Source organism: Pituophis catenifer, unplaced genomic scaffold (assembly GCF_029215685.1).
Source record: "Pituophis catenifer annectens isolate HBS135680 unplaced genomic scaffold, rPitCat1.0.hap2 SCAF_5, whole genome shotgun sequence".
NCBI lineage: Eukaryota > Metazoa > Chordata > Lepidosauria > Squamata > Colubridae > Pituophis > Pituophis catenifer.
Genome location: NW_027256885.1, coordinates 29222072 through 29241779, shown reverse-complemented (window position 1 = coordinate 29241779; position 19708 = coordinate 29222072). Strand labels below are relative to the sequence as shown.

General features: G+C 46.4%; 1 protein-coding gene across 4 annotated transcripts in view; it reads left to right on the top strand.

Moving 5' to 3' along the window:
• The window catches only part of CDK12 (cyclin dependent kinase 12), a 170808-nt gene that overhangs the window by 89660 nt on the left and 61440 nt on the right, over window positions 1–19708 (top strand). For all 4 annotated transcript variants that reach the window (XM_070944431.1, XM_070944430.1, XM_070944429.1 and 1 more), the window contains exons 5-6: window positions 11948–12118; window positions 13764–13953. In XM_070944431.1, coding sequence (XP_070800532.1) covers window positions 11948–12118; window positions 13764–13953 — 361 coding nt within the window. The remainder of the gene's footprint in view (window positions 1–11947; window positions 12119–13763; window positions 13954–19708) is intronic.

Genomic DNA, 19708 nt, shown 5'->3' with positions numbered 1-19708 from the left:
CGCTGTTACTTTAGGTACTTTGTAGCGTATTAAAACAATCATGCAAATCCACTTTTGCTTTCAGCTTTTCCTACCGCTGAAGCCGGACGCCATTTTAACAAACTTTCACTCTTTCTCCATTCTTTAGATTCAATCAGAGGGCTAGTACACATACTTGCAGTTTTAAGTTTCAGGTCCAGATTCTACCCTGTTTATTTTGATAATTCTCTTTACTTTCGCTGATAAAGTTGGTCGCGTTGTCTAGCTCTGCTAGGTGCAGAGTTGTCCCTGGGGTCCGGAGCCTCGGCGAGCTGGATAGGGAGCCTCATCCTGCTTCCTCCCCAGAAGCAAAAAAAGCAATCTGGGGACTTCACAGGGGGCTCTACCTAATCTCGCCGGCTCTCCTCACGGTTCCTGTGGAACTCGGAGTTTTTCGAGCCGCCTCTCAGCTGTAGAGGCGGCTCTTTACGGATGGCGGGGCTGGCGGTCTTGAAGAGACCGTCTAGTGATGACGGCGGCGCCAACCGGAAGCCTAAAATTTTTATTCTTGTTTCAAATGATACCAATACTTAAGAAAGATGCGAACTTGAACGAATGGCAGAAAGGTATTAATAAATTTATTTGGGCAGGGAAAAGACCAAGAGTAAAGCTTAAGATAATGCAAGATGTACGTGAAAGAGGAGGTCTTAAAATGCCTAATTTGAGATTATATTATGATGCGGCTGTTTTATCAACAATTAGTGACTGGTTTAATCTAACGGAAGATAGAAAATTGAATATTGAGGGATATGATTTATTATATGGATGGCATGCGTATCTGTTGTATGATAAAAAGGCGGATAATGTTTTTAAGACTCACATATTAAGGAATGCTCTGTTGCGTGTCTGGAGAAAATATCAATATAAATTAAATCATAAGATACCTATATGGGCAGTACCCAGACATGTGATAGAAAATATAAGTGTGGAACAGAAACAAGATAGGACTACATATAAGGAACTTCTGTCATGGTAAATGTCTAACAGTACCACCTCCCTGGCCATCTGGCTCTGCAGGGGTTAACTGACCACATATCCCATAACCCCTATAGCCACTCCTTACCTTCTAGCCCCTCCTCCTGGGTATAATAGCTCCAACCACGAGGTACTCCAGTAGTTCCAGATACATACCTGAAAGAGAGAGGTACAAGGTCAGTGACCTCTGGTACCACTAGGCCTAGGATTCACCTAGGTCTGCAATAAAGGAATTAGATTGAAGCTTGGAATTTGTCTTTGAGTTATTGGGCTAGATCCAGCATTAAACAACTTCTTACAATGGAAGGGAATATATTGCAATTAAAGTCTTTAAATGTATTAAGAGAAGAAAAGATAGCCCAGACTTGGTTTCAGTTCGGACAGTTACATGCGAGATGGAAAGAGGATCAGAAAATTGGTATCATAAAAACTGATGAAAATTTGGTAAAACAAATTAGAGATCAAGGTCAATCACATATAAAAAGGTTATATAATGCATTGATAGAAATAGATTCAGAAACTGAATTAGTTAAAGATTGTATGATTAAATGGGCACAGAATATCCAGGAACCAATAATGATGGAAACTTGGGAAAAAATTTGGGTTAGAAATGTGAAATTTACACAAGCACAAAACTTGAGAGAAAATTTTTATAAAATGCTTTATAGATGGCATCTAGATCCTAAAAAACTAGCATGTATGTATCCGAACCAACAACCTAAGTGTTGGAGATGTGATTGTGATGATGCAACTTATTATCATATATGATGGATGTGTAAAAAAGTTAAAGCTTTCTGGATAAAAATATGGTGGATTATTCAGAAGATTTTTAAGAAAAAGATAAGTTTCACCCCACAGTTATTTTTGCTGGGTATTATCTCAGACTGTACTGTTATTGAAACTAACTTGATGTTAAATTTAATAACGGCAGCAAGACTGTTAGTGGCGCAATATTGGAAGAAAGAAGATTTACCTACTATAGAAGAATGGACATTAAAAGTATCGAACTTAGCAGAAATGGCGAAAATCTCAGCATATTTGAAAGACCAATCACAAGAAAGATATATTGTGGACTGGAGAAGATGGATTGATTATATTCAAAACAAATATGGGACTAAACAGTTTCAAATAGTATATGAATGAATATTTGGATTTAAGAAGATATGTTATTACTTAGCTACGTAAATAGGGAGCTAAAGTGAAAAAGGGATGAAAAGAGTTTATAGATAGCATATGTTAGATTAAGATTGCTAAATGAAATACCCTGTATTTCACTCTGGGAAGTCAGGGGCGGGGGGAAGGGGGAGGGGAGGGAGGTGGGGCTCAAAACTTGGTTAAAATGTTTGTAAAAACTTTTCAATAAATATATATATATATATATATATTTCCAGTGCCAGACAGGACAGCCAGGAGGTGGTCAGCGCTGTATTTTGTGAGGTTCCCAACATATACCCGGGGCCCTCCCATCATGCCCGGCCTTCTCAACCATCGGCCACCTTCACTCCTATCGCGGCGGTGCTCTGCCCGGAGGAAGATAACACCTCTGGCATGTCACAGGAAATATGCAATCTTATTATACAAACCGTTTCTAAGGGCATTGATGCCGCTCTTACTCAACGGGGCATTCTGGCTCCTTTGCCATTGACTGCGCCAGACCAACAGGCTCCCCATCCTGTGAGTCACCTGGACAGTGACTATTTGCTGGAAACTCACTCACCTTCGCCTTCGCACCATAGCGATGCACCGTTTACGGGTGAAGAGGATATGGCAGAATATAACCTTTCTGAGGATGAGGAGGTCACCCCGAACAGACCTGCCACCATGGGGTTATTCTGTCACGATCTCTTTCATACCTTATTGAATAAGGCAAAAAGTACGGCTGTTATGGGGCACTTGGAGGGATCTTCGGACACTCACGATCCCACCGAATTTCACTGAACCTGTCACAGAGCAGGAGGCCATTCCATCACCCAAGCTCTTTATAGATGTCATACAACAACAGTGGCCCCAGCCTGGATCTATTTCCACCCCCAGTGGTTTGGACAGGAAAATGTATACGGTGGAACGAGAGCTCGAAGAACTCCTTAAGGTTCCAACCATTGATGCTCCCGTGGTCAATTTGGCCTCTTCTAACATCCTCCCTTCCGATGTGGCTTAGGGCCTCCAAACTGAGGACAGGAGGGCGGAGCTATCTGCTCGTAAGACCCATCAGGCAGCCACATGGGCCATTAGATCTGTGTTCTGCCCCAGCTATGGATCCCAAAGAATGTAGCACACACAAACTCCAAACAAAACTCAGTTTACTTCAAAACACAGTCTTTTGCAAATGCAGGCTGTTAATGTCTTGTTTTCCCGGACAATTTTTGGACTATCATAATGGGGCCCTTGGCCATGCCTCACTACTACCTCAGGGCTTTTGATGTATTTAAGGTCTCAGCTTCTTGGTCTGCGAGACTCCCCCCTCTCGCAAGCCTGGCCCTCCACGTTATTGAGGGCCTACCTCAATGACAGGCTTTGGAACCCAGAGAGGTGGCATGTGGCGAAGAGGGGGTTGAGGGGTTTTCTATGTAAATTTTTGGATAAATTTTTAAGGGGTCCCGGGGGGGGAGGGTAGGATTCGAACTAGAGTAGTGGGTTTGGGGGATAACCCACTAAGGGGAGGGTCGAGCCTGGCCATGACGTGCGGCAGGGGGGGGTAGGGGATCCGGGGTGATGGGGGGGGTCGAGCTTGTCCAGATTGTGTTTTTACCATCGGTACTGTGAGTGGGGGGGTAGATATGGCGGGAGCAAGGGGCCATATCATGTGGAGGGAGCGCGCGCCCGCTGTCTTTGAGCGGTGGCGCCCTCCGGCCCCCAAGGCTCCACTCGTTCTCCAGGTTGCACAGACTCTCAGGGCCCGGGCCTGCGACTGATGTTGTGCAACGCCAGGTCTGTAGTAAATAAAGCCCCCCTCATTTGTGATCTTATTCAGGAGGGGGGAGCGGACCTGGCGGGTATTACGGAGACCTGGTTGGGCCCGGAGGGAGGGGTCCCTCTGGTAGAAATGTGCCCACCAGGCTTCCACGCATTCCATCAGCCGAGGTCACAGGGGAGGGGTGGGGGAGTAGCGGTTGTTATTAGAGAAGACCTTAGGCCGAGGGAGGCCACTGTCCCTCAGACGGCCGGCTGTGAGTCTCTCCTCGTGAAGTAGGGTCATGGGGTTCAGATGGGTTTGCTGATCACGTACCTGGCTCCCTGCCACGTGGCAGCAGCTCTGCCCGAGCTTCTCAACGTTATCGCCGCGGTGGCGGTTGATACCCCCAGACTTACGGTCATGGGGGATTTCAACCTGCCGTCCGTGGGTGAGGCATCTGAGGCGGCTCAGGAGTTCATGGCTTCCATGATGGCTATGGATCTGACCCAGTTAATTCATGGCCCTACCCACACGGGGGGAAACACGCTGGATCTGGTTTTTGTCTCTGGACAGTGGCTGAGTGATCTCGAGATAGGGGATATAGTCATCGAGCCCTTGTCATGGTCGGATCACTCTCTCCTTCGCCTTGACCTTCGAACCGCTGCACCCTGCCGCAGGGAGGCGGAACCGACAAGATGGTACCGCCCCAGGCGCCTGATGGAACCTGACAGGTTCCAGATGGAGCTTGGGCCAATCCCCGAGGTTCTGGCTCACGCCTCGACTGGAGACCTAGTGGCCGCCTGGGATAGGGCGGCCGCTGGAGCTCTGGATCGAGTCGTGCCTTTGCAGCCTCTGACCCGGTGCCGATCTCACCTGGCTCCTTGGTTCACTGGGGAGCTAAGGGAGATGAAGCGCTGGAAAAGACGCCTAGAGAGTAGTTGGAGGGCCAGTCGTGCTGAATCTGACCGGACACTGGTAAGATCTCATATTAGGAATTACCTAGTGGCGATAAAAGCAAAATGTACTCATTTTGCTGCTCTTATTGCATCATCAGATAATCGCCTGGCCGCCCTGTTTAGGGTGACCCGCTCCCTGCTCCACCTGGAAGCGCGGGAGGACCCCTTGGAGGGAAGAGCCGAGGATTTTGTTCAGTATCTGCATGACAAAATCACTCAGATTCGGGAAGATCTGGACTCCGACTGGGTAGCTCCAGCGGGGACGACGGAGGCAGGTCCTGAGAATGTTATCTGGGATGATTTTCATCCTGTGACCCCTGAGGACGTGGACAGGATTCTGGGTAGACTGAATGCGACCACATGTTTGTTGGACCCGTGTCCCTCCTGGTTAGTGCTCGCTTCCCGGCAGGTGACACGAGGCTGGCTCCAGGGGATTATAAATGCTTCATTGGGCGAGGGTGTCTTTCCCGCCGCCTTGAAAGAGGTGGTGGTGAGACCTCTCCTCAAGAAGCCTTCCCTGGACCCGGCAGTATTGGCTAACTATCGTCCAGTCTCCAACCTTCGCTTTGTGGCGAAGGTTGTTGAGAGTGTGGTTGCACGACAGCTCCCCCAGTACCTGGATGAAACGACATATCTAGATCCGTTCCAGTCGGGCTTCAGGCCTGGGTACAGCACGGAAACGGCATTGGTCGCTTTGGTGGATGATCTCTGGAGGGCTCGTGACAGGGGGTGCTCCTCTGTCCTGGTCCTGTTAGATCTCTCAGCGGCTTTTGATACCATTAACCATGGTATCATGCTGCACCGGTTGGAAGAGTTGGTGGGAGGCACCGTACTACGGTGGTTCTCCTCCTTTCTCTCCGACCGGTCGCAGTCTGTGTTAACGAGGGGGGCAGAGGTCGACCCCGAGGCCCCTTATATGTGGGGTGCCACAGGGATCGGTCCTCTCGCCCCTTTTGTTCAACATTTATGTAAAGCCACTGGGCGAGATCATCCGTGGTTTCGGGGTGGAGTACCATCAGTACGCTGACGACACCCAGCTGTACATCTCCACCCCAGACCACCCCAACGATGCCCTTGAAGTGATGTCCCGGTGCCTGGAGGCCATACGGATCTGGATGGGGAGAAACAGGCTCAGGCTCAACCCATCCAAGACCGAGTGGCTGTGGTTTCCGACGTCCCGATATAGTCAGCTGGTGCCATCGCTGACTATTGGGGGCGAATCATTGGCCCCCACGGAAAGGGCTCGCAACTTGGGTGTCCTCCTGGACTCACGGCTGTCTTTAGAAGAGCACTTGACAGCCGTGACCGGGAGGATTTTTCATCAGGTTCACCTGATTCGCCAGTTGCGTCCCTTTCTAGATCGGGACTCCTTACGCACGGTCACTCATGCCCTCGTCACCTCCCGTCTGGACTATTGTAACGCTCTCTACATGGGGCTCCCCTTGAGGAGCACTCTGAGGCTCCAAGTGGCGCAGAGTGCGGCCGCACGGGTGGTGATGGGAGCGACGTGGCGCTCCCATGTAACACCTCTCCTGCGCGAGCTGCACTGGCTCCTGGTGGTCTTCCGAGTGCGCTTCAAGGTTTTGGTTATCACCTTTAAAGCGCTCCATGGCTTAGGACCTGGTTACTTACGGGACCGCCTGCTACCACCAATAGCCTCCCACCGACCGGTACGCTCCCATAGAGAGGGGCTCCTCCGGGTGCCGTCGGCCAAACAATGTCAACTGGCGGCCCCCAGGGGGAGAGCCTTCTCTGTGGGAGCACCTACTATCTGGAACGAGCTCCCCCCGGAGATACGGAGGATCCCGGATCTGCGTACCTTCCGTCGCGCGCTCAAGACCTTTCTATTTCATCAAGCCGGCCTGACCTAAGTCTTTCTCCTTTTTAAATGGAAATTTTAAATCTGGTTTTAAATTATTGGGGTTTTAAATTTGTTCAGCCAAATTATTTAATTCGTTTTAATCTATTTTAAATTTTGTATTTATATGTTTTATTCCATGGCTGTTCACCACCCTGAGTCCTTCGGGAGTAGGGCGGTATACAAATTCAATAATTAATTAATAAATAAATAAATAAATAAATAAATAAATCCTTCTTAACAACCTACAAGAAATTCCACAGATAAGATAGTCTTACTAGAGTTGGCAGAAAGCCCAGAAACCAGGTTTGCAGTGAAACTTCAAACTCAATGATCAGCGAACAAACGAACACACATCGTTTCCTGCACCTTTTTACAAGCTGTGTGCAAACTTAAATAGGCTAAGGGAGTGGCCAATTAGCCGCAAGCCTTACTCTCGAGGAGACCTCCTCCTGAGTAACCACTCCTGCTTTTTGGCAGCTCTGCGTGCTCGTGCATTGAGAAGAGGCTCCTCCACTTCATCCTCTTCACTTAAAGGAGCCTCTGGAGGTTCTGAAGGCCCTAGCTGAATCCCTGCCTCTGGCACCACATCTTCTTCAGCCTCCTCACTGTCCGACTTGAGCGCCGGCTGCACAGGCTGCTGGCGCGACACCACACCAGGCTCCTCGTCGGGATCAGCAACAATCCGTGCAGGCCGCTGGTGGGCCACAACAATCTGCCACTGTGGCTTCTTTCTTCACCAGAACTTCCTTGATCTGGCTCAGACAAATGCAGGCCCGGGCACCCCAGGGTGACTCTCGATTGCATCAGGACATAAACAAGTTAATTGCTGCAGCCGAATTCTCCGCAGATGCAACACTCAATTAGGCAAAGTTTGCATCACGGGCCTTAGCGTCTAACGTCACCTCCAGGCGACTATTATGGCTGAGTGTTCTGTCCCCGTCGCACGCACACACACAAACAGACAGCCAGGAGTTAATGAATCAAACAGTCAGGAATTCCTTTAAGATAACAGTCTTGGCAGCAAACCATGAACTGCCTGCCAAGAGATTTTACTCACTAAGGGAGGTTTTTTCTCCTCAGTCCAATATACCAAATTAATTCCTCAAAGCAAAGAATTGTCAAAGTCCAGTCTGAAGAAATCCAAAAAGAGATTCTAACAGGGTTCTAGAAACACGATATGACTTCCGAGCTTTTCAATTTGTCCGTCACAAGGCCTGAATAGCCAACACACCCCCTTTTATCCCTTGTGGGGTGTGGTCCAGTGACTCAACTCAATCTCTGGCCCACCCACGCCTCTTTCTCTGCTGCGCGCGCTTATCCTTCCGACGCTGTCTGGGATCCAGCCAAAACTCATCCCCCTCACTCTCTATCTGCGGCTGCTCCGAAGTGCCTTGCTCCTGGCATATCTCTTGGCCTTCGGAGGAAACCTGAGGCATTGCCAGAGAGGAGGCTCTTGGAGAGGGAGGCCTTGCCAAATCCTCTCCTTCACCTTCTGAGTCCTCTCCCTCTGTTAGGACAGGCTCGGGGGTCAGAGTCACAACACTGAGACATTGGCAGGCAAACATGAAGACTAAATGGCGTTTGGCTGCGGCCCCATTTATGGGCGGTTCTCTTTTCGGGGAGGCCTTGGATCCGATTTTAGTAGAAGATAGAGACAAGAGAAAGGTTCTCTCTTACGTCTCCAGGAAATCGGACAGACCGTCTGCCTTTCCTTACCGCAGGCAGCCCTTTTGGTTTCAGAATCCCGGGTTTCAAGCCCCGGTTTACCAGAGATCCTTCCAGCAACCCTCAGACAGGGCACAGGACAGGCAGTCCTTTAGAGATCGAACCAGACAGCCTCAAACTAGACGACTTTTTCAAGGTTCCAGTTTCTGGCCCTATTGCAGGAACAAGTGACTGTTCCGCCTGGGATCCCATAGGAGGCCGCTTGGCCAAGTTTGCCAGCATTTGGCAGAGCACGACCACTGACGTCTGGGCCCTTCAAACTGTCACACTAGGACTCACCCTACAGTTCAGTTCTGAGACCCCAAGGAGGTTCATACAATGTTCAGTTTCCCAGGACCCCTGCAAGAGAGCTCTAATGGAAGCCGAAATTCAGCATCTACTGCCCATCCAGGCCATAGAACCAGTACCACCTCCACATCAGGGTTCCGGCTTCTATTCGATTCTCTTCTTGGTGCAGAAGAAATCGGGGGGCAGCAAAGCCATACTGGATCTAAAGCGACTAAATTTACTCATCAAGTACAGACGCTTCAAGATGCAATCCCTGCATACCGTCCTGGGTTGCATCAGACAAGGAGATCTCTTAATATCCATAGATCTCTGGGAGGCCTACCTCCACGTTCCCATCAGACCATCTCACAGGAGGTTTCTCAGGTTCTGCTACGCGGGGGCCCACTTCCAATACAGGGCCTTGCCCTTTGGACTTTCCTCTGCCCCCCGCACATTCACCAAGCTTCTGGATGTGGTGGCAGCTCACTTGTGGGCGACACCCATCAGAATACAATGTTACCTGGACAATATATTAATTCAGTCTTCTTCCCTTCAACAGGCGAGATGAGACATCCAGGTAACAATACAAACCCTCCAGGATCACGGGTTCTCTGTGAACCTGGAAAAGAGTCACCTTAACGCCATCCACCAATCTTGTCAATCTGGGCGCAAGGATCAACACGCAGACCTGTCAGGTCTTCCTTTCCTGGGATCGACTTTCCAGCATCTGGGCCACGGTGAAACAGGTAAAAGCCCTCAGACAGGTTCCCCTGGTGTTGCTCTCCCAATTATTGGGCAAGATGATTTCCTGCCTGGCTATTGTGCCTTGGGCGAGATTGCACTCACGGCCCCTACAGTGGCTGCTTCTGCCAAGTCAAAGAGCCACCAGCAACACCAATACCCGGATCAAGGTTCTCCCGCGGGTGATCAGATCACTGCAGTGGTGGACATCGCCTGCCCTGGAAAAGGGCTGCTCGTTCCAGGAACCCCATCACCTGGTCCTTACCACGGATGCCAGCCTCTTTGGCTGGGGCACTCATCTGCAAACTCAGGTGACGCAGGGTCGATGGTCGCCAAAGGATTTAATGAACGACGTCAATTGGCTAGAACTGAGAACCACTCACCTGGTGCTCCGACACTTCAAGGACCAACTATCGGGTCACCACGTGTTACTGCTGACGGACAGCATTACAACGAAGGCACATGTGAACCAACAGGGAGGCACTCGATCCAGGACCTTGATGCGCGAAGCTGCGGAGATGGTCCTGTGGGCAGAGAAACATCTGATCTCCCTACAAGCGGAGCACATCTCCGGAGTATCCAACACACAAGCAGACTGGCTGAGCAGGACTACCATCGATCAGTCAGAATGGCAGCTACACCCCGACCTGTTCCTTCAAATAACAACCAAATTTGGTCACCCTCAAGTAGACCTATTTGCCAGCCCAGTAAATGCGCAGCTTCCACGGTTCTACACCACATTCCAGACACCAGGAGCCGAAGGGATCAATGCCCTCTGCTGCCCGTGGCCTTAGGGCCTCATTTATGCCTTCCCTCCGACTCCCTTAATACTGAGGGTCATCCGGAAGGTCTTGGAAGAGATAGCGGAGGTTCTTCTCATTGCTCCTTACTGGCCCCGACAGACCTGGTTCGCGGACCTCGTGAGCCTATCTCTCACTCGTCCCTGGAGAATTCTGCCAGATCAGATCTCCCTACGTCAGGGGGCCATCTTCCATCCGGAACCCCAGTGGTTCCAATTGGCCACCTGGCACTTGAAAGGGAGATCCTGAGGAAGGACCAATTCTCTAGAAAGGTGATCTCTACCATCCTGGCTTCATGACGTCCGTCAACAACCCGCATATACAACACCACATGGTCTTCTTTCTGCCGCTGGTGTGCGCAGAAAGGAATAGTCCCCACTTCAGCATCCGTCCCAAAGATTTTGGACTTCCTCCAGGAGGGTTTGGATGCAGGGCTAGCCACAAATACACTCTGTTGGCAGGTCGCTGCACTAGCAACCATTCTACCTTGTGAGGGAGCCACAACCCTTTTTCAACATCCATGGGTTCGTAGCTTCCTGAAAGGGGCTTCCAACCTGCGCCCCCCTCCAGTCCACAGATATCCATCCTGGGATCTGAGTCTGGTGCTTCAGATGCTCACCTCATCGCCATTCAAACCGTTGGGCTTCACCAGTCTCAAACTCCTAACCTTCAAGGTCACCTTTCTAGTAGCGATAATTTCCGCTCAAAGGATTTCGGAGCTGGTAGTGCTTTCAGTGCGAAAAGACTTACTTATTTTTCATTCTGATCACGTCATTCTTCGTCTCGACCTGACGTTTCTCCCAAAAATCAACACCTGGTTTCACAGAGCCCAGGAGATTATTTTACCTGATTTTTGTCCTAACCCCAGGCATCCTAGAGAATGTCGCTGGCACTCCTTAGATGTCCACAGGGCCCTGCATAAATGCATCGACAGAACGGCTCCGTTTAGGAAGATGGAATCGTTATTTGTTTCTTTTCAGCCTAGATCCCTGGGCGCAAAAGTGATTCCTTCCACCGTCGGTAGATGGTTCAAGGCCTGTATTTCCATGGCCTACAATCAACAGAAACAACAACAACCCGGCCGCATTACCGCCCATTCTACGTGAAGCGCGGCCACCACGGCGGCATGAACCACCCAGGCCTCTATTCTAGAATCTGCAGAGCGGCCACTTGGGCCTCTCCTTCGCCCTTCATCCGGAATTATAAAATGGACAAGTTTGCCTTGGCCAAGGCAGCCTTTGGACGAAGAGTGCTCCAGTAGGTTCTTCCTGTTGAGGGGACACCGGATTCTTCTATTTCCTACCCTAGGGATATTTAGCTTGGGTATATCCCATTGCTTGGACTCTCTAAGCAGCGCACAGGAGAAAGAACGTTGGCTTACCTTGAACGTTCGTTCTATGTGCGCTGCGTGAGAGTCCAACCCCTCCCTATCTTTGGTTGGGTCCAGGAACCTAGCTGACTATGTTTTCCTTCCAGGTTTTGTCTTCTCCAGATCCAGACTCTCATGAATAAACTGGAGCTACATAGGAAGAGGAGGTGTGTTTAAACAAATTCAACTCAGTCTCTAGCCAATCAGATGAAGTTAACACCCATTGCTTGGACTCTCACGCAGCGCACATAGAACGAACGTTCAAGGTAAGCCAACGTTCTTTCTCTTGTTTATTTTGCCCATTATTACTTTCATTATTATATTTCCTGTGATATTTGGCAGGTGAATTGGTGGCTTTGAAAAAAGTAAGGCTGGACAATGAAAAGGAAGGCTTCCCTATTACAGCTATCCGTGAAATCAAGATCCTTCGACAGTTGATTCACCAGAGTGTTGTCAACATGAAGGAAATTGTTACAGACAAACAAGATGCACTGGATTTCAAGAAGGACAAAGGTAGTCATTGTCAAAGAAGATTGTTCAGAAATAAATTATGAGATTATAGCCTGTGCTTCAAATCACCTGGCTTTCTTAGCTGTAATGAACATGCTTTGTACATAAAACATACCCAATGTATTGTGAGGAGGTATATTTTAATTTTGACTAAACTGCCAGAATGTCAAAGGCTTACCTTATAAGAAACATCTGGGTTAGAAGTGTCCTATTCATCTTGAGGATCTTTTGTGAAATTTTGAGAGGAGTTCTATGCTATGTAGGATAATCAGGATAACTTTAATAAAAGTTAAGGGGAGGAAAGTTGCTATTCTTAGGAAGAGAAATTTAGATATACTGGAATATTGCATCCAATTTGTGTCGCCATGATATAAAAAAGATGTAGAATGCAGAGAAGATCAACAAAGATGATTAGGGGACTGGAGGCTAAAACATATGAAGAACGGTTGCAGGAATTGGGTATGTCTAGTCGGCAACCCACAGCTCTGGAGCTGCATGTGGCTCTTTTATCCCTCTGCTGTGGCTCCCTCCTTTCATCCTCTCTTTCATCCTCCCTCCTTTCATCCCTCTGCTGCAGAGAGAAGCGGCCAACGCCGCTGATGTTTCCGCCTCCATGGCCTGCTCGCTGCTCTTGCAGCGCCTTGCGCAGCAGAGTGAAATTTAGCGTGCTTCACAATGAGGGAGACAGGGTCCCCTCCTCCTCCTGGAGCCCATTACGACGCGGAGCAACAATGCGACCCTGCCCCACTTGCCCCTGGCAACAGCAGTGACGTCAGCCGCAGCGTGGGTCAGGCCAGTGTCTCGGGGTGGAGAGCAGGTTGCGCATCTCCCCAAGCAACCGAGGCACATCCAGCACCAACAAAGGCCGGAAGTAGTCACCCTCCATTTCCTGCTGTAGTCGGGCAGCAAGACCCAGCTAGAGATGAGGCTCCAGAGAATCAGAATTGGGGGGGGGGGACACACAAAGACAGAGATACAGAGAGAGAGACAGCGGCACAGAGACAGAGACAGAGAGAGAGATATGAACAAACAGAGAGAAAATGGTGAACAACACACCCGAGGCCGGGTGGGGTGAGGCGGGGCCGAGCGGGGCCAATAATTTAACTGGTTCTCTGCCCTAATGACCAACTGTGTAGGCGTGGCTGGGGAGGTCATGTGGCTTGGTGGGAGTGAGGAGTTGGCCACACCCACCCAGTCACACCGGTTGTTAAATTATTGGCTCCCGGTGGTTTCTTTTCTGTGGGAAACGGGTCCAAATGGCTTTTTGAGTGTTTAAGGTTGCAGACCCCTGGTCTATTCTAACAAAGGGAAGGACTAGGGGTGACATGATAGCAGCATTCCAATATTTTCAATACCACAAAGAAGAGAGGGTTAACCTATTCTCCAAAGCACCTGAAGGCAGGACAAGAAACAATGGATGGAAACTAATCAAGGAGATATTCAGACACAGCTGTCTTGATAATGAATACTAAGGGAGATAGAATCCCGAATCCTCCTTTTTACCCAGAGCAAAATTTATGGCACTTACATTTTCCTACTTATGGCATATTTTGCCTTAGAATATTCATAGGAAATTTGATGTGCTAAATGTTCATACTTTTATTCTTCATAAAAGTGTTGGTGTTTTCTCTCTTTCATTTTCTGTTAGGTGCATTTTATCTTGTATTCGAATATATGGACCATGACCTCATGGGATTGCTAGAATCTGGGCTGGTGCATTTCTCAGAGGACCATATCAAATCATTCATGAAGCAGTTGATGGAGGGACTGGACTATTGTCACGAAAAAAACTTTCTTCATCGCGATATCAAATGTTCCAACATCTTATTAAACAACAGGTAATGATGTGAATTTATTTTGTATTGGATAGTGAAACCACACTTGGAATACTGTGTCCAGTTCTGGTCACCATGAAAGAAAAAAGATGTCGAGACCCTGGAAAGTGTGCAGAGAAAAGCAACAAAGATGATAAAGGGTCTGGAGGCTAAATTGTATGATGAATGGTTGAAGGGTATGGTATGTCTAGCCTAAGAGCTGTGGTGGCGCAGTGGTTAGAATGCAGTACTGCAGGCTACTTCTGCTGATCACCGGCTGCCAACAGTTCAAATCTCACCAGGCTCAAGATTGACTCAGCCTTCCATCCTTCCGAGGTCGGTAAAATGAGGACCCAGATTGTTGGGGGCAATATGCTGACTCTGTAAACCGCTTAGAGAGGGCTGTAGAGCACTGTGAAGCAGTATATAAGTCTAAGTGCTATTGCTATAGAAGAGACAGATTTGGGGGGACAGGATAACTGTCTTCCAGTACTTGAGGGGTTGTCACAGAGAAAAGGGGGTTGACTTATTCTCCAAAGCCCCAAAGGGCAGGACGAGAAGTAATGGGTAGAAGCTTATTAAAGAGATCCAACCTAGAAGTAAGGACAAATTGAAGTTGTGGGTGCTCCATCCCTGGAGGTTTTCAAAAAAAGACTGGACAACCATTTGACTGGGTTGATATATAAGACTCCTGCCTTGAGCAGGGGGTTGGACTAGACGTTTTCCGAGGTCCTTTCCAGCCCTATGATTCTATGTTCTATGGATCAATTAGATGAGTTTGTGTGGGAATTGAAAGATGGATTTTTGTGTTCTGTCCAGTATATTTAGGAAATGTCTTCTTCCCATTCTTCCTATTCTTCCCCTTCCTGAGATCTGAGGAAGATCTTTGCTCTGTATTCTTTTGACAGTTCTAGTAAAAATTTGAAAGGAAAAAGTTATTTATTTTTTTTATTAACATACCAGTATCACGAAACATGTTTCTAATGAAGATCTACTTCATTGGCAGCATTTCAGCAAGCAAAATGTGCTTTATGTAATACCTCTATTCATTTGAGTTACATTTGTCTTTGCTGTATAATAGCATTTGAGTTGCTGGCTGCGATTTCCGTTAAACAATCATGCTACACAGAATCACTTTTGGTGAGATGGGTGGCTATATAAATTAGATTAATAAAACATTAGCTGCTAGTTTTTTATTAGTGTGTTTCAAGCATAAACTTTAATGAAGTGACAATTGTACAAGATCCAATCCAGCTCCATCTATGTGACCTCATATATACAGTTGCACAGCAAAAGGGGATTTGTCATGAATGTTTGTATTATTTAATATATTTTATTATTTATTAAACTTCTATGCCACCTATCTCATCGAGGCGAATCTAGCTGGTTTACAGTCATTCAATAAAAATACCATCTAAAACAATAAAGACCATTTAAAATTCAGTTAAAATTCAATTAACCAAGATGGAGAGGAAGGGAGCAAAGTGTGCATGGGGAGGAGGTGGGGGTCTATCTAATCCACGGGTGTCAAACTCAATCACGTCACGGGCCAGATTGTGATGTATCATGATGTTTTTTGCCTTTGCTGAGCCAGGGTGGGCATGGCCTGCACGTGACGTATCCGGCCCATGGGCCACCAGTTTGACAGGCCTGATCTAATCCATTGGGCTGGGACAGTTCCTCAGATAGCCTGGACCCATACCCTGAAGGGCTTTAAACGTGATAACATCTTGAATTGGACCCTGAAGCAAACTGGTAACCAGTACAGCTTACAGAACAGTGGTGTGACATGGGCCACCCTAGGAGCCCCAAGAACTGCTTGCGTGCCTGTGTTCTGTACCAGCTGAAGCTTCCAGATAATCTTCAAGGGTAGCCCCATGTAGACCATGTTGCAATAGTCCAACTGTGAGATGACCTGGGCTTGAATGACTGAGAGCAAGGACTCCCTGTCCAGTAAAGGGCACAACTAGTACACAAAACGAAGTTGCACAAAGGCTGTCCTAGCCATGACGGCCACCTGCTCAATGAGCAGGAGTTACAAGTCCAGGAGAACCTCCAAGTTGCACGCCATGTCTGTCTGGGGTAGTGCAACCCCATCCAGAACTAAAGAAGTTAAAGTCTCGGAACCTGGAACTCAATGTACCCAAAGCCGCTTGGTCTTACCAGAGTTCAGCCAAAGTCTGTTGTCCCCCATCTAGACCCCCAGAGCCTCCAGGCACTGCAAGAGGGCAGCAACAGTATCACTTGGGTCACCCGGGATGGAAGATGTAAAGTTGAGTATCATCATCATACTGGTGGTACCTCATCGCCTGGTGGCAGATGATCTCACCCAGCAGCTTCATTGTAGATGTTAAAAAGGAGTGAAGAAAGTATCGAGCCCTGTGGCACACCACAATGGACCTCTCAGTCCACAAATTTTAAAATTAAAGTTAAAATAAAAAAGAAGAAAATAACCACCAGACAATAATAATAATAATAATAATAATAATAACAACAACAACAACAACAACAACAACAACAACGGGGGGGCTATCCCGCTATTTAGAAATTCTAAATTTACCGGACTTGAACATTTTGACTCTACAAAAAAACACCTTACTCGGAACAGCTTACATCCTCCGACGATACCTTAACAGTTCCTAGGTCCTTGGTTAGGACTCGAGCTGCTGAGCTATTAACCAGCCTCAAAGGCTGTGAATCTCACCAAAGATTAAATAATAATAATAATAATAATAATAATAATAATAATAATAATAATAATAATAATATTGTCCCAATTGTAATTGGAGCCCTTGGAGCAATACCCAAAGGGCTACCTCGCTATTTAGAAATTCTAAATTTACCGGACTTGAACATTTTGATTCTACGAAAAACCACTTTACTCAGAACAGCTTACATCCTCCGATGATACCTTAACAGTTCCTAGGTCCTTGGTTAGGACTCGAGCTGCTGAGTTATTAACCAGCCTCAAAGGCTGTGAATCTCACTAAAGATTAACTAATAATAATAATAATAATAATAATAATAATAATAATGAGAAAAAAAAGATAAAGAAAAAGGAAAGGATCCTGGAAACTATAGGCCAATCACCTGTTTGCCAACAACATACACGCTTCTTACTGGTATCATTGCAAACCAAATCTATGGATACTTGGAAAGAAATAACTTGCTCCCTGTAGAACAGAAAGGATGCTGCAAAAACTCAAGAGGAACAAAGGATCAATTGCTGATTGACAAGCTAATCCTAAAGAACTCAAAGAAAAGACGAACCAACCTGTTCATGGCTTGGATAGACTATAAGAAAGTGTTTGATTCAGTTCCCTATAGCTGGATCAAGAAATGCCTGGAAATCTTTGGCATCAGCAGCAACATATAAAAATTCATGGAGTCTTCAATGAACCTCTGGAAAACGAAACTTATGGCTAATGAAGAAGAACTGGGTGAAATTGAAATTAAACGAGGCATTTTCCAGGGCGATTCCCTTTCACCCCTACTTTTTATACTCTCCATGCTACCACTGACAATCATTCTGAAGAAGATGAACTGTGGATACGAACTTGCAAAGAAAGGACTGAAAATCTCGCACTTGATGTACATGGATGATTTGAAACTGTTTGGTAAAACAAAAGCTGAACTGAATTTATTAATTGAAAACATAAAAGAATTCAGCCAAGACATTGGTATGCAGTTTGGAATTGACAAATGTGCAACAATAGCAACCAAAGCAGGCAAGATCACAGAAGAGGATGGAATAGAACTAGAGTTGAAGAAATGATAAAGGCAGTAAAATCAGAAGAAGGCTATAAGTACTTGGAGATTTTAGAGGCCTCTGACTTAATGCATAATAAAGTCAAGGAATTAACCTCAGCCAAGTACATTTGGCGAATTCATAAGATATTAATGTCCAAGCTGAGTGGAGGAAACATCATAAAAGCCATAAATACCTGGGCTATACCTGTGATTCGATACTCTGCAGGAATAATTGACTGGACCCAGATGGAGTTAGACAGCTTGGACAGAAAAACAAGGAAGCTTATGACAATGAAGCATGCCTTGCACCCCAAAAGTGATGTTGACCAATTATATTTACCAAGAGCAGAGGGTGGTCGAGGACTCCTACAAGTAAAGCAGACTGTGGAAGAAGAAAAATGCAGCTTGAATGATTACATCCAGAAAAGTGAAGAACCAATGATTAAGGAAGTAAATAAAGGAGGCCTTTTAAAGACAACTAAAACAAAAGCAGAATATAAGAAAGAAGTAATTGAGCAGCGAGCTGAAAATTGGAAAAGCAAAGCTCTGCATGGCCAATACCTGAAAAGTATTGAAGGCAAAGCTGACCAGAAACTAACTTGGAACTGGTTAAGATCAGGAGTACTGAAAAAAGAAACAGAAAGCTTTATTTTGGCAGCTCAAGAACAAGCCCTAGCCACAAACTGCATGAAGGCAAAAATTCAACATGTTACCACCAACAGCAAATGCCGCCTCTGTAATGAGAAAGATGAGACAGTCGACCACCTGAGCAGTGGGTGCAGCAAAATTTCACAAACTGACTACCTACAACGCCATGACCGCGTTGCTAAGATCATTCACTGGAAATTGTGCCAGAAGTTTGAGTATAGCAAAAACCACTGGGAACATCAGGTTGAGAAAGTTTTAGAGAATGAGAAACTCAAGATCTTGTGGGACTTCAGGATTCAGACTGACAGGCACTTGGTCCACAACACACCTGACATAACAATAGTTGAAAAGAAAAAAGTATGGTTCATTGACATTGCAATACCTGGTGATGCACGGATTGAAGATAAGCAGCAAGAAAAAATCACAAAGTACCGGGACTTGCAAATTGAAGTTGAGCGACTGTGGAAAAAGAAATTGTGTGTTGTCCCGATTGTAATTGGAGCCCTTGGGGCAATACCCAAAGGGCTACCCCGCTATTTAGAAATTCTAAATTTACCGGACTTGAACATTTTGACACTACAAAAAACCACCTTCCTAGGTCCTTGGTTAGGACTCGAGCTGCTGAGTTATTAACCAGCCTCAAAGGCTGTGAATCTCACTAAAAATTAAATAATAATAATAATAATAATAATAATAATAATAATAATAATATAAACATGTACAAGAAAAGTAACAAAATGACAAATATATCATTCACACTGATATTGAACATAAATGTTCACCCTGGTTGAATGCTGAAAAATATATTAAAAATAACTGATACATTCTCCCCTTACATAACAGGTCTACAAGTGATTATAAACTTTCCCAACTATATTTAATAAAAAATACTATCTATATATATGAAAACAAAATACCACTCACACATCATCACAAAATCTCCAGAACCATAAAGCCTACAAACTTGAAATTTGCCACGTATGTTCCTCTTGGCTTCTAGGTGCTCACTAAGAAAGGATTTTTCGAAATGACCATCAGAGCATTAGTGTTTCCTATATTATTATTAACATGCTCTGATGCTAAGGAGTTCTACTTCCCCTCCCCACCTGAAAAGAAATCTGTTTCAAATGCAAAACACAAGCAGAGGAGAGGAGTTTCACTTTCAGTTTTATTTTCACAGCAGCAAGCAGCTTTACTACAGAACAGTTGAGCTAAGCCATGGCCAGGCTCCTTCCTGTCTCCTCCTTGCTCACACAGCAAATACTGTTTCACTTTCCAAACAGCCCTCTGATGCTAAGGAGTTCTACTCCCCTTCCCCACCTGAAAAGAAATCTGTTCCAAATGCAAAACACAAGCAGAGGAGAGGAGTTTCAGTTTTACT